The sequence below is a fragment of the Trematomus bernacchii genome, unplaced genomic scaffold (genome assembly GCF_902827165.1).
Source record: "Trematomus bernacchii unplaced genomic scaffold, fTreBer1.1, whole genome shotgun sequence".
NCBI classification, from domain to species: domain Eukaryota; kingdom Metazoa; phylum Chordata; class Actinopteri; order Perciformes; family Nototheniidae; genus Trematomus; species Trematomus bernacchii.
Genome location: NW_022987821.1, coordinates 4,408,826 through 4,421,734, shown reverse-complemented (window position 1 = coordinate 4,421,734; position 12,909 = coordinate 4,408,826). Strand labels below are relative to the sequence as shown.

Genomic DNA, 12,909 nt, shown 5'->3' with positions numbered 1-12,909 from the left:
TTTATGTGGCATTTCAAAAAGAATCGATGGGGTGTTGTGCAACACAGACGTGCCGCTGTGCTGCAAAGGTTGAAGGCAACACTGTTGAGTGTTTCAGGTGGGCTGCTGGCTCAGTGACAGGCTGTAGACAGGACCTACAAGCAACATAACCTATTCCTGTAGCAAAATATATGTCATCCTTTTCCACAACTGAAGGCATTTTCTTGTCCTTTATTCACCTCGTGTCGTTTTTCTTCTTGTGACCTTCCCCTTACATTTAGAAATATTAGTGTGTAAAGGTAACCATTTGCATTGTAGGAGTCACGCTACTAATTGCTCTGTTTCCCACGTTCTCATAGCACCAGCAATCCTGTCTGTCAATCAAAGTGTCGACGTACGTGTCTCCAAAAGGTCAACACTAAATTAGCAAAACAGTCAATCATGTCTGTCTGACTTTTCAAAAAGCCTACTTTAGTTCACCTGTATTTAATCATTAAATATATGTTATTTTTTATAGTTTCTAGCTTTCTGGTCTTGTGCTCCCGTCCTCTGCCATATCCTATATTTGTATCTCTCATCTGATATTGTCTTATCTTATAAATGAACACACTTTTAGCTGCACCTGCTGTCCACGAACCAAATGCTCCTCGCAGAAAACGTCCGTTCTGAAGACAGGTGTGACTTTCGGAAACACTCACCAGCCTGTCTCAAGCTGTTAGATGCCATTTGCCGTGCAGTTAAGGGGCTTTGAGTGTGAGATGTGCATGGGTGTGTTTGGCCACGGTCAACAGTGTGGTCAGCCGCCTGTGGAGTAGTCCAAATGTTCTCATTGGGGGAAGGAGAGTTCTAGTCTGGTACTCTCACAGTAAGTGTGTGTGTGTGAGGAAGAGAGTGAGAGCAGCACGAAGTCAAGAGGAAGATAACAAATGAGTGAACAAACAGAGCTGAAATGTCTTTTCCAGATGGAGTGTTTTCACGCCGCTCTCTGCACTGTATGATGGGAGTTTCATTGTGAAATGAGGCTGCAGTGACTGGGGGTTTAACCAAGCCGGACAGCTGTGATTGATGCAGCTGACGGTGTTCTTATTGACCTGTTCCTGACATCTCTTTGTGCTTCTATATTTCTCTGTGTGGGTTTGTGAGAAGATAGTAACACCATACTTTTATTTTTTGCACGGTATTGACTTTAAAATCAGTATTTCCATCCGGCACTGTGCTGGGAAACAGAAGGGGAGCTGTCCAGGGTGCTGAAATGAATCAGAAGGCTTTATTTATCCCCGGGGAAATTGGGCTTTGTCAAAGTCGCTTTATTATAGAATGGAATAAACTAAATATAAAATATTTGAATAAAAATATGTGGATAAACTATAAGAAGTTAGAGTAAGAACCTGCAATAAAAAGATTAAATCAAATATATATATATTTATATGATATAAAAAAGATAAAATAAAATGGCCAATACAATTTAAAAGAAAATGGACCCCCCCGCTCACCTACTTTTCTGTCTTTGTAAGGAGTAGATTTTTTTTATGTAAGCTTTTAATTGATTTCATCATTGCACGCCGCTGGCATGTTTCCACATCAGTAAGGCATTAAAGCAGTTAAGTGTTAGTAAGGAGTGGACTTTCCGCTCTAGAGGATATAAAGATCCAAATCCCACCAATCAGCTGGAGTACAGTTCACTCTTTATTATGAGCTCAGAGGACATTTCACTTGCAGGGGAAAGACAGTGCAGCACAGTGCAACATGACAAATGCAGCATTTCCCCGCAACCATAAAATAGCATAATAGTGGTGAGTCACTGCTAACAGTTAGCGATGATAGGCTATGGGTTTAGCTACGTGGTGGCTGATGGGGAAATGATTGCATGTGGTGGAGTGATTTAACTTTTCGTTAGATTCGATTTTTCAAATATTTAAATTGTTCTGTTTCTTAGTACTCATTGACAACCCAGCAAAAAAATAAATGTGTGCGTCATTTGTGGAAATATTTCGAGTCATTTTGACTTACATAACAATATGGGAGAAAATACCAACTTTACAAAACAGGCATGCTACAGGCTAGGTCACATAGTGGCTTATTGTAGTGCTTATGGTGAATGACTGTAGTTTACCAGCTACAGTAGGACTAATGGATTAAACTGGGATCTGTAGTCGCTTAATTTACTCTCCATGCTTATTTTGGCCTCACCATTTAATTAAATAACGACCTAATAAGAGGCCTTTTAAGCCAACACCCTTGCTAATTGACAGTTAGCTTACTGGCCGTTAACAAGCTTCCTAAACGACTATAACTTAATGAGACATTAAGTTTGCATATTAAAACAAAACATGTATTTGTCCCATCAAGGTTTGTCTCTTTTGTAGAGTAGTCTAAACTCCAACAGAGAAGGTCAACTAAAAGTGAGTGGTGCTTAAAGCTAATAAGCTACTCAAAGGAAGGGCTGCAGCACTGTCAAGATGCCCCTGTGATTGGTTAGTGATGCAATATCCACTACAGTTTGCCCTTGTGATTGAAAGCAGTCCTTTGAAATGACTTGATTATGAGTCAGTAAAACATGATTGCCCTCCTCGCAAAGAGACAGACTGAATAATGAAGTGAAGGAATGACTTAGTGCTACTGATGGTTGTTGTAAAAGGAGATGAGGATGGATGGATATTTGTGATCGTCTGATCCATTTTTCCTCAGTTAATGAGTGTTTTCGTTTCTCTTCTTGAGAGTATTTGTTGTTAAAAGTTTTTCTTCTCTGCTTTTTTTCCGTTGAGTTCAGCTTGTTTTGCAAACATCTGCACTCTGCAAGATGTTGAGAGTGCACGCAGAGTGAAGCTTAATGTTCAAGAGGTTACATAAAAATAAACCGTGTGTGTGCATGTGTGTGTTTGTGTGTGCAAAGTGCACTGAGAGCCCAAACATGTTGTCTTCAGATAGTAAAGCTATATAAAGTCAGAGCACTTCCATTGCAACTTTTAACAACGTGCAACCAATGTTTTATTCATGATCCGCGCCGAAAGAGAGTGGGAAAGGCCAGAAAATGGAAAGACGATGTGGATTGGACGAGAAGAAGGTCAGGAGATGGCTGGAGTTGACTTGCTAGGAGCTATGAGTGTGTTAGGTTGGGACATTAATGAGCATAATGATGAAGATGAAGAGGACAGAGGCTCCCATTAGCGAGCAAATTATGAAACGTCGAGTGACAGATAAACGGCAAATGATACAGTCCTACTTCCAACAGCACAAATCCAGTTCATTCAGATGTAGATGTTACTGTATAATCTGTGTAATTGTGCCACTGTGCTTGTAATAATTCATCAATCAAGTTAAAGCAGCAGTTATATAATATATAATATAGCATAATAGGGCCTCTTAAGCCAAGGATTCGGTTTTTGTTGCATTTTCAAATCAAATTTAGATGACACGTGCTGACGAAGTGTCTCTGCGTTCTCTCTTTCTCTCCTTTGGACATGTTACTGCTATGATTCACTGTGCATACATCACACACTCTAACATGCCGCAGTTCATTTGGCCTGTCTGACACAGATTGCGGCTGACATTTTGTTATTGCACAGCGTGACATGCAATTAACCTGTAAAATGTTATCTCGTAGTGTTTGTGGGGATTAAGTCAGTTACACTTCAGGATGATGGTTTTAAACTGCAATCAGAGAAAAACTCCTTACCCCCCCCCCCCCCCCCCCTTTTTTTCTTGTCCTTTAAACCAGAAAAAAAAGTGCTTTTAACGGAGCCTCTTGCTATCTTTGATGACACATTCTTTAAATATGCTCAGGGTTAGTTTAGGCTAATTGTGAAGTTATCTCCTTTCATGATTATTGCAGACTCAGCTGTTGTTCAAATCCACTCCAGAAAGAAAGTATTTTTTCGATGTTTATTTCTCTCCTTCACCCACCACTTAACCTACATGTCCTTGTATGAAGGACACTCTGCAGCAGAGCTTTTATCAATATGGGATCAAAGTTGTGTTTGAGCTTAAATTACCCTTCTTTTATAGTGTGTAAAGCGGCGAGAATTGGAAGGGGTTTTACGCTACTAGCTGTAGTAAGCTTTGTCATAATGTAGGCTAACGCATCTTCAGAGAGCTTTTAGCTTTTTGTGTGAATCCAGTCAATCTTGATAAACATCTTGAGGGGGTTTACAAGACATTGTGCGTGCGTGCGTGCGTGCGTGCAAGCAGTTATAGGTCGCATTGACAGAAAACACTCTCTTTACAGGCCTGATGCTGGTAATGCTACCTTGTCCTGCTTACATTTGAATTCAAATTCAGAGTAGACAACGCGAAAAAATGACCCAGTGACTCAGATTCCTCTCTGCTCCTGACTTTCCTTTGAAGAGAGAGGCTGGCTAATGTTAGGGTTCAGTGGCACGCCAGAAATGTGTCACTTATCAGAGGCAAGAGCCAGGTAAGCCTCAGAGGGGGAAATACAGAATTGTTCAAAAAGAACTGATCTCTATGCAAGCCACAGCAATCGTGTAATACATGTCGGAGAAAAGGGGATTATAATCTATTCTGATGGACTCTCACATATTAGACTCATGTGTATGTCTACTATAGATACTACCTTGGTTAAACCCTGTGATGGATTACTTTACCGGGAAGCAGCAATCTGAATTATAGCTGCAGTATATGAGGAACATTTGTTGTGGTGTGAGATGCTCCCAGAGTTTGGGGCAGTGCGTTCTTGCTGACTGAATACGTGCGGTGCTCTGTGCCAGCTGGCTTCCCCGCTTCCCGTGATAGGAAGCTCTGACATATGATGCAGCAAAAAAAACATCCTGACTCGCTCCAGGAACCCGCCATCTTTGTTGTGCATTTATTTGCGTTGTGGTTCACTGGGGGGAAAACTATTTGTCTCTCACTCTATGGAGGTTACGCCTTGACGTGCAATGCATCACTGTGATCTAATATCTGCCCTTCGTGTCTCAAAGCACCTAATGAAAAGCGCCAGAGGATCAATATCTGTAATGGCAGTGTATGAGGGACTGACCGTGACAAATCAATTAAGCAGGGGGGGGTTTACGGGTGAAACAAGCATCAGAATATGAATTCAGTTTAAATGAAACAAGATATGATTACTTAAAGGCAGCTGCTTGCACCAGCAGTCTATCTACCATCAACCTGTCAAACTATATCCATTCATCTATGAATATAATCGAAATAATCTACCTTGTAGGTCAATTAAGTACCACCGTTTGAATTGTTTCGGCCTTGTTGGCAAGTGGCCCTATTACGCTTTTGGGGTTTTCCCTTTCTTGTAGTGTTTTATTGACTTTCTCTCCCACAACCGAAGTGTACCTTAAGTCCTGTCCCACCTTTTCACTTAAAAATGTTCCTGTCGGTTTATTTGTATTCAGCAGAGGAAATGGATTGACGTTATGTTATGAAGTGTAGCTTCTCAGCAGTAGTGGATATGACAAAGAGAAGGGGAGGAACAGGAATTGATTGAAAAGCTTTTTCCAGTGAACCCTTTTCAGCCCTAAGAAAAAGATACATGCTGCTTCTTCTGAATGCATACATTTGGATCCTGTTGAATGGTAATGCATGAAAAGGGGGAAAGAGCTTAAACTCTGCTGCATTGTGGAGGCAACTTTTATGAATGTGTCGGGGGTAGCATTTCTAGCGACAGCGCTTTGTGTTGGGATCTGTTGATGTACATTCAGCACAGAGATTCTTTAGTCAGTCACCTCTTGCACTTTTACAAAAACACTGCGTGAGAAGTGAAAAACAACGGAACACAGAAGGCAAGAGGATGCAGGGTTCCCTATATACATACATATTACTGTCACTGCTATGAATGGTAAACCCAGTTATCTGATGGTGTGCTCCCATTCAGATCAATTTGTGAGTCAAAAGTTTGAGATTTACCAACATTTCTATCCTTTATTTTCTGCAAGTGAAGGAGGGGATGTTGAGCTTGGACACAAAGGACCTTTACAGTATAGAAAATATCCACCCTTAAGCCGTATTGTATTTACAATGTGGTCTTTTGTTTTGCCTCAAGGGACTACAATTTTGATCTTACTGGATGAACCCTTTGCCCTTTTATCTTTTATATTCTGACATGAAAAAGGTTTATTTGTGCTGGAGGATGACCGAAAAGTGAAACAGAGTGAAATATTAATGCCATCCAGGTGAAGAGTCAGTTTCCTCTTGACGCTTCACGCTGTGTGGCTGCGGCTCTGAGATGGAGCGGTGTTTCCACACACACGTTGTTGCTCTCCGAAAAGCCTCTTACTCCCCACACACACACACACACACACACACACACACACACACACACACACACACACACACACACACACACACACACACACACACACACATTCACCTCTGCACACACTCTCTCCTCCTTTCTCATACACATAAATACTCATACTCTCCCTCACACACACACACACACACACAGCATGGATTTGTTTTCTCTGTGATGAGAGGGATTATGGGATAAAGGAGGCGAGGCCACAGCAGTTTAGTTCAGTTTGGACCAAAGCTGCTCTGAGCAGCGGCCGCAGCACAATGACAAACACTGATGAGCGTCTGGCCACACACTGGAGGTCTGCACAGGCGCTGACGCCACAGCTTCTGGATATTTGGAGAGCCTCTGATTGGGATTCTGAAGTGGCGGCAGATCTGTTTTCCTCTCGGATGACTGGCGACCAGCAGAAGCACAACAGTCTGGAGGAAATCCGTGCATGGCAACAGAATCGAGAATCGGAGTGAAGCTCAAAAGCCTCAGAGTGTTAAAACGGATTTATTAGTTTGCTTTTGGTGTCAATGAAAGCATGGAAGTACCATTAGTGAACTATTCATCTTCTCCATAACAACTGATGACTGTGACAGCTTCCGCTCAATTTTCTTCTTCACACCCTGCAAGCAATGACGTGACTGACTGATGCATTCGTCCCATCAAAGGCACAACATGGGAATCGATCAGATGGATTATTACGGCGATGACATCCTCATCTAGTACGCATGTTCTTCTATTCAAAGAATTTGTATTGATCACATGATGGATCCTTGCTCTTAATGGTAAAGCCCCCCCCGAGCTGAATGAGTGATGTGTGACGTCTTTCTCGAAGCTCGCACAGTAGGAGAAAATGCTGCGTAACAGAATGTCAGTCTGGCACTGGAACGCCGTTATTTTATTCATTGTTACTGTTGCTTGCTATCATAGATTTGAGGTCAGGACAATAAACCTGTCCTCGTGGTTTATTGGCTGGTGGGACGAAATGTTCCCCGGAATAAATCAACTATGAGTATAAAGTGCATAGATGCTGGAATTCGGTCTCATTTCTGCGACTTGATGATATTTGATTGCGTTTTTGATTATTCCTGCAGAGTTTTATGATCTGTGAATGATTAGTCACCGTGGCGTAACTCGGCACAGTTGATTCAGGGGGGGTGGTTATTCCCATTAGGAATGCACACTAAGATGGCCTGTCATATCTTCCCCCCTCTGTCTCTCTACATTCCCATTCTCCTTAATGACATTGTTTTAAGTAATCTGTGATAACCCAATCAGCTGTCACATCAGTGCTTTCCCTCTGACAATTGTTTGCAGAGCAACTTGCGCAGCACTTGGCCGCACACGCCGCTATTGATCTCCCTTCCACGGAGCCGATGAGCCGTCATTTGACTGTGGTCGATTGCGCTAAGCAGTGCGCTCTCACACTGAAAGCCACACAGAGACAAGAGGTCACACTAAGAGGCATCTAACCAGGGTCCAGAGACAGGAGGGAAAATGATTTATAAATTCACCTTTGATTCTTTTCCATAAAAGATTGACCTCTTGATGATTTTGACAAGCATGTTTATGTATGACTTCTGTCTCAGTGGATTATCTCACCGCATAAAATCTGAGGTTGTTTCGCCATTTATTCTAAACAAGAACGCTCATCTATAAGAAGTGACTGTGTTCAGGCTGAGTTAGATACTTCTGCTAAGACACTGCTCATTGTTTGGCTATATTTCCAAAAACAACAGGAAATGAAGGACGAAATGATATTCCTCCACTGCTTGGAAATGTGTTTTTCTGAGATGAAATCCCAACTGAATCTCTTAGAGCATATATTATGATGAAACACTGATTTTTCCCTTCCTCTATGTTTCAGCCATAAGAACAAAATGTCGGGCTGGCCGCCCCCTGGCCCCGGCTCCTGGGTGGGGCTGCAGGGGCCTCCATACAGCTGGGACAGCATGAACAGCACCAGAGAGGGCCGGGACTGCTTCACCAAGTACGTACAGTCTGATCATAAACATTGGATGATGTAACAATCATCCTTATATCGCACCAACAGTTGCATGTGGTTGCATCATGAGGATCCAGTGGAGAAGCAGACGCCCAATATCATCACGAAGATACTTTATGAGACGGGTTTTGGTGTTATTTGCCCCTTCCTCCCATAATGCACCTTTGTTGGGGGGGTTTTGTTCAGCGCCTGTTGTCTGCGTGAGTTTGTTATGCAGAAAGATACTTTCAGCCTGGACTGGCTTTGAGGGCTTGGCTTAAAGAAAGTTCTCCAGAATGAATCCAGCCACGTTTTCAATCAGACATGGGCAGTCTTTTTTTCTCTCGCACTTTTATTCTCTCTTGAACTTTACCCTTGCCTTTGCACCTTCCTGCTACTTATTTGTATCTATTCTCTACCCCTATATGTCCCCCTCCTTCCGTCCCCTTCCTTTCTTTCTCCAACCTTTCCTTTCCCTCCTTTCCTCTTCCTGCTTTGACCCCTTGACATCAATTCCCGCTAGTTCAACTCTCCCATTTTCTATTTTCTCTTCTAAAACTCTAAGATCCATTTCAGTATTTCTCCCACTTTCCTTTTAGTCTCCTGCACTCCTGTCCTCTTACTATACTGTATTCCCATCCTTTCTATACATGTTCTTATTTTCCGTTGTATCCTTGGTCTTTGCTGCCCCTCCTCTCCTCATGATAGGGGAGTCAAACTTGACAAGGGTTACCGACCTGGTTATGTGGCTTTGTTCCCAGAGAAAAGCTGTTGGCTTTAGCACAGGTGACACAGATTGAGTATTACAATTGGATTCTGCGAGCCAGAGAAAGAAAAAGTGAGTAAAGCCAATAGTTGATTTCATTTTATTGGACAGATAACTCCCCTGGCCTCAGCTAACATGATCCAGCAGGAGTCTTTGAAATCTCTGAAATATGTGCAGCGATTGCAATAGTTTTGTAACAGTTCTAGAAACAAATAACCTACTTTTCCCTGTCTGAGGAATTGCATTGTTTTACAATAGAGTCAAGTGGATAAGGGTGTGTATAAAGTAAGCATATGCCTGCCCTTGTGGAAGCTCATTCACATGGAGAGGTGCAGGTGTGTGCTCATGAGCTTATCTGTGCGTGCTTTGTAAATCCTGCCAGCTGTTCTTGGGCAATGCTCCCAGCTGGTCACCTTTTTATAGTTGCGTTAAATGGATACATTAATTGCAATATTGACGCGTTAAGGCATTGTACATTTCTAGAATATCAAATTAAAGACTCCCAATAGATAAAATAATAGACAGCAGTGCATATACATTATTTAGCAGGTGTTTTTATCCTTAAGTGACTTTCAGTGCACATTTTAATACATATGAATGTGTTGGTTAACGGGGCTCATGTTCAGGTGTACTGTATATCAGTATGTAGTGTCTCTACTGTGACATGTCTCCATGCTTTAATGTTCTCATACTGCCTGTGCTGCAGAACCTCTTTTCACCCTCTGTCTGAAACCAGAGCCCAGTCTGCTCTGATTGGTTAGCTGGCCGGCTTCTGTTGTGATTTGTCAAACGCTTAGAGATGTCCCGCCCCTTAGCCAGTCACGTACACAATAGAAGTGTGAGTGTTACAGAAGTCATTTCAGCATACAAAAAGGAAATATAAAATGAATATAGTCTCACAGTAATTTATAATAAACCCAGCCCTTCTCTATGCACAGGTAAAATGTGGTGCCAGGTGGCTAAGACTAGGTTAGCTATGTCTTTTAAGCTTGTTATGTAACTGTAACCTACTACTCTATGTCATTGATTGAATAACATCTTCTTATTTTTCGACTCATGGTAGTTCTTTTTTGAAGCTTGCTCATGATAATGGACTTAAACCTAAAATATAGGGTTATTTGTCACAGCTTATCAAATATACAACCATGAACTACAAAGGTGAATGAACCGGTGTGCACGCTTGTTCCCGTTATCCAGTGACTGGCAGCAGGGGTTTAACCTTTTGAATTTAGCTCTCCCCTGACCCCCTGACATGGTAGCGCTGCCCTCCCGTGGGATTAAACCCCCCGCTGACCCTGGCAGGGCACATCACAGATTGGAACATGCTTCATTAGAGGCAGATTTAGTTTGAGATGTCTGCGCCGTATGCACAATGCAGATCAATGTGATAATGAGACGGAGGGTGAGAAAGCGTAAGAGGCAAAGAAGGTGACGGGGATTGAGACTGATCCGGATTGGTGGGAGATAAAGTCCCTGATGGTTGCTATATATTATCAGGGCAAAGCTGCAGGTGTATAGTAGAGAGAAGAGGATACATATCAGTTGGTACAGTCACGTTTGTCATGCAAAATGTCTAAATAATATTAACTGATCAAATGAAAGTGAATTAGTTTGAAAAAACACCTTGACTGCTTACAAAGATGAAATGGATGTTGGCTAGGTAACAATGGACACCCTGTACCAGACCTCATGTGCAGAGAGGAGGAAACGGCTGCCAACGGAGCTGAAAGAGAAAGGGGGGGTTAGGGGGTGGGTAGAGACAGTGAGAGAGAGAATGAGTGAAGCCCTCTGAAAGCATATATCACCTCTTAATTAACAGGCCCTCTGCATCCTCACTGTCCCGGCCGAGGACAGACGGCTGGGGTTCAGCGAGCAGGAAGCTTTCATTTAATATGGCACATTAACATTGAAGTGGTGCTCTCAGACTGAGTGACTTGCAATAAGGCACTGGGGATGGGAATTGGATCAGGTTGTATGGATCCCAATGAGAAAATGGATTCTTACCATAGATCCAATGCTTTATCGATCCCCTTGATTCCCGATCATGGTAAAATGGCATTCTTGGAGTTTAAACCCATTTTTTATTCTAACGATTTTCCCCAAAAATTGCTACTCTTACACTGTATTTGATATGATCTGATTAAATCCAGCCTGGGACAATTGGGACATGGGACCATTTCTTTTTGGGGCAGGCCGGATTCACACCTGGGTCCGGGTGATTTCACTTGTCACATAGATATAATATGTGCCCGTTAAACTTATCAAAGACGGCCTTTTTTACCTTTACACATTAAATAATTGAATAATTGTGACTTGTTAAATGGTCAGTTCATTTTCATTTGGAAAACTGTGCAGATTTGTACAGACATTAGAGGCAAATAGCTTCCAGATTGTAGGCCTGAGGCGTTTTATAAATTCAGGCCCTGCGCTTTCATTTATAAGTGGCTTTTAAGCACACACAAAAAATGGAGCTAATGACCATACCTGAGCCAAGACTTTGACTTATGAGCAGCTGATTGGATAGCAAAACCCACTCATGCAAAGATAATGTTTTCTTTTAGAGCCGAAACTCATTTCTAGACAAGGAATTAATGAATTGGTTGCGTTTTAACGTGCATTGTCATAATATCTGAGAGACCCCTGTTTAATAAGCAGGGCAGGTTTGATCCCGGTAACAGATATTGTGCTCATTAAAAGCTACACATTTGCTGACTCATTATAACGTCACTATGGAGAAGTGTGTCAGCAAACTCCATACGAATCACCTTGTTCCCCCTGCCATAGTTTGGTCGAATTTCTCTTAATCTTCATGTTCTTTCTTCTCTTTTATTGTCCAGCCAAGTGTCCCAGAGCAGCTCCCTGGAGGAGGTCCACCTGGATGGGCTCCCCCCCGCCCCTCGCCTGGTGGAGATGAGGCGGGACCCCGTCCTGGGCTTCGGCTTTGTGGCAGGCAGCGAGAAACCAGTGGTGGTCCGCTCTGTCACTCCGGGTAGGCGCTATACTGTACTGGATGTTTTCTGATACCACCACCATGACTCGACAAACTCAGAGATGGTTAAACTCAACACTTTGGGGCTTTAAACCATGCATTAGACAGAAAAACTGGCAATACGGAAAGAAATGGGCCTTCAACTGCATGTATTTCCCAAAGAATAACTCAAGTTTTTAGTGACTTGTGTGGAGAACAAGCATCCAGCGATGCTGTAGTGTAGAAATCTGAGAGTTTGCATGTTTGCACTGAGCGCTTTCATTTGTAACTGTTTGCAAAGTGCTAATCAATGCGAACAGTTGCTGTAATGATTGTTTGGAAGAGAACCGTGCAGCCTGTTGGCTATGATTGCACAAGTACTATTGACCCCATGCAACAACGAAAATGAACACGAAATAATGTTTGCTTTTAAGTGAGAGTAATGCGTATTTAGGTGGCCAAATGACTGCCAGAGCTCTGCTCACAGACCCATCAGCTGCGGTGGCTGCACAGACACACACCGCGGCATCAGAATCAATTGGCGCTGAATTCCAAGCAGACAGTGGAACTGATGAATATTATAATTAGAGTTGTTGGGGCAAAGAGAGACAGAATATAAATGCTTGAGGACACAGCGGTTTATTAATGGTCTCATCTATTGCATGTGTCAGGAGTCGGACACACCCAAATGGCCTGCAAGCTGCAATCTGTGGCTGACAGACTGAAACGCTCTGCGCTGTGATCAACCAAGGGCTTGTTTATTTGCATATAGGCGGTCCATCAGAGGGGAGACTGCTGCCAGGCGATGAGATCATCCTGATCAACGATGAACCCGTCAGTTCTGCTCCCAGAGAACGAGTCATAGACCTCGTCAGGTAAATACCAAAAGACTTAAGAATAAGGTGGTTCGTTTAGATAGCTAACTACATAGTTATGTTGAATAATTTTGGGTAAAC

General features: G+C 42.6%; 1 protein-coding gene across 2 annotated transcripts in view; it reads left to right on the top strand.

Annotated features, from left to right (window-relative positions):
* LOC117498850 (FERM and PDZ domain-containing protein 4-like) overlaps positions 1–12,909 on the top strand; it is a 52,502-nt gene that overhangs the window by 26,450 nt on the left and 13,143 nt on the right. For both annotated transcript variants that reach the window (XM_034150988.1, XM_034150989.1), the window contains exons 2-4: positions 8,103–8,225; positions 11,823–11,974; positions 12,726–12,828. In XM_034150988.1, the coding sequence (XP_034006879.1) occupies positions 8,103–8,225; positions 11,823–11,974; positions 12,726–12,828 (378 nt within the window). The remainder of the gene's footprint in view (positions 1–8,102; positions 8,226–11,822; positions 11,975–12,725; positions 12,829–12,909) is intronic.